This window comes from Varanus komodoensis, unplaced genomic scaffold (genome assembly GCF_004798865.1).
Source record: "Varanus komodoensis strain SLA01 unplaced genomic scaffold, ASM479886v1 scaffold8, whole genome shotgun sequence".
Taxonomy (NCBI): Eukaryota; Metazoa; Chordata; class Lepidosauria; order Squamata; family Varanidae; genus Varanus; species Varanus komodoensis.
Window position 1 is genome coordinate 1,972,367 of NW_025336481.1, and position 1,799 is coordinate 1,974,165.

At 60.8% G+C, this 1,799-nt stretch overlaps 1 protein-coding gene across 1 annotated transcript; it reads left to right on the forward strand.

Moving 5' to 3' along the window:
• The first annotated feature begins 702 nt into the window (after positions 1 to 702).
• TMEM74B (transmembrane protein 74B) lies at positions 703 to 1,392 on the forward strand. Its single transcript, XM_044455122.1, has one exon. It carries the CDS (start codon positions 703 to 705, stop codon positions 1,390 to 1,392), a length of 690 nt encoding a protein of 229 aa, XP_044311057.1.
• The last annotated feature ends 407 nt before the right edge of the window (positions 1,393 to 1,799 follow it).

Here is a 1,799-nt window from a genome sequence, read left to right on the forward strand (position 1 = left end):
GGGTCAGTGTAGCTGGGTGCATCAGTTGCTGGGGAACATGGGTAAGGGGGTGCTGTGGTTTTCCTGCCCTGCTTGTGGGTTTCCTATGGGCAGCTGGCTGGGCACTGTGAGGGCAGAGGGCTGGACTGGAAGGACCCTGGGCCTGATCCAGCCCAGTGCGGCTGTTCTTCGGTTCTCTAAGCAGACGAGTCATTTGTGTGTAATGCGTAGCACATGAATAGCTGGGGACCCCTGATTTCAGTGACAAGGCGCTAGGAGTGGAGGGTGCCAGGCAGAGGCCAGGCGGCCACCCATCCGGGGTGCACGAAAGGGACTGCAAGGCCCCTTCAGGTTCTTCATCATGCCTGGAGAAGCTCCGCAGAGAACCCCAGCCAGTCATTGTGTGAAGCGCAGGCTGGACGCTTCCCCAGGGGCTGTTGCTCTTCGCAGGAAATCCGGCTTGGGGTGGGGGGATTTAGAAGGGTCAGGAATGTTGGGGATTGGAGGGGTGGCATCCTGCGCTGCTGTGGGTCTGATGGGCGCAAGAACGGCCGGAGAACCGGGATGGAGGAGAACCGATGCCTCTCGCCAAGCATCGGGGAGGTGGGGGGGTGGGCCGGGATGAAGGCCGGGGGATGAAGGCCGTCCTCGTGACTCGGTTTGCTCTTCTGTCCCAGCAGATGACGTGCTGACAGGGATGACCCAGGGGCCGCCCGCACCCCAATGGCGTCCTCGCAGCCCCTGGAACTGGTAGTCTTGGGGAATGGCACAGGGCCCAGCCAGCGAGCCCCCGTGGGGGGGTCTTCGGCACCATGGACAGCCCCTTGCTCCGGGATCGAGAACACCTCCTTCCAGGGGGAGGAGGACGAGGAGGGGGCAGGGACCTCCTTCCGGAGTGGCCAAGGCACGGGGAGCAGCCCCAGGGAGAGCACTGCTCCCCCCCGTGGAGACCTTTCCCCGAGATCGGAGGATGCCCCTTCGCCGGACACCGCTGGGAACTCCACGGACTACGGCTTCATCTTGGCCTTAGTGTTCCTGGTCAGTGGGATTTTGCTAGTGATTGTGGCCTACAGCATCCCCCGGGAGGCGCGGGTGAACCCCGACTCCGTGTCCGCCCGAGAGATGGAGCGGCTGGAGCGGTACTACGCCCGCCTGGGCTCCCGCCTGGACAAGTGCATCATCGCGGGCCTGGGCTTGCTGACTCTGGGCGGGATGCTGCTCTCCGTCCTCCTCATGGTGTCCATCTACAAGGGGGAGCTCTACAGGAGAAGGACTTTCCCTGCCTCCAGGGCCCCACGGAAGACGTACGGCTCTATCAACCTGAGGATGAGGCAGCTCAACGGGGAAGGGGGACAAACCTTGGTCGAGAATGAGGTCATCACCGAAGCTGCCGCCGTCGGCCAGAACGACTGACGCTTGACGGAGCCTTCCCAGGGCAAACCTTGCGTGAAGGACCGGGGTCAAGGAAGGCTCTTTCCTGAGGCTGGGAAGGAGAAATGCAGCGGTTGTGTTGAGGGATCCCTTTGTACCTCAAAGATAAAGCGAGCGAGAGAGAGAGCAAGGCTGTGATTTCACCTCCTGGAGGGGAAACATGCATGGAAGCAGTTTAAACCAAATCTCAGGCACACCTGGACCAGCCTTCCACTGTTACCACACACGAAACAAGCCCACATGTTTGGACAACCAAATAGGACTGTTCATTTTCCGGGGAGTGGAAATGTCTTTCTAAAGCACTGACACTCGACCTCGAAGAGAACCTGCGAGCCCTGAATGTCTTCTGTGCTATGTACAGTGCCGGGATCTACCAACTCGCGTAGCTT

Bases quoted from the DNA above. Each gene is read 5' to 3' on its own strand.
- TMEM74B (XM_044455122.1), top strand. From the start codon at position 703: ATGGCGTCCTCGCAGCCCCTGGAACTGGTAGTCTTGGGGAATGGCACA.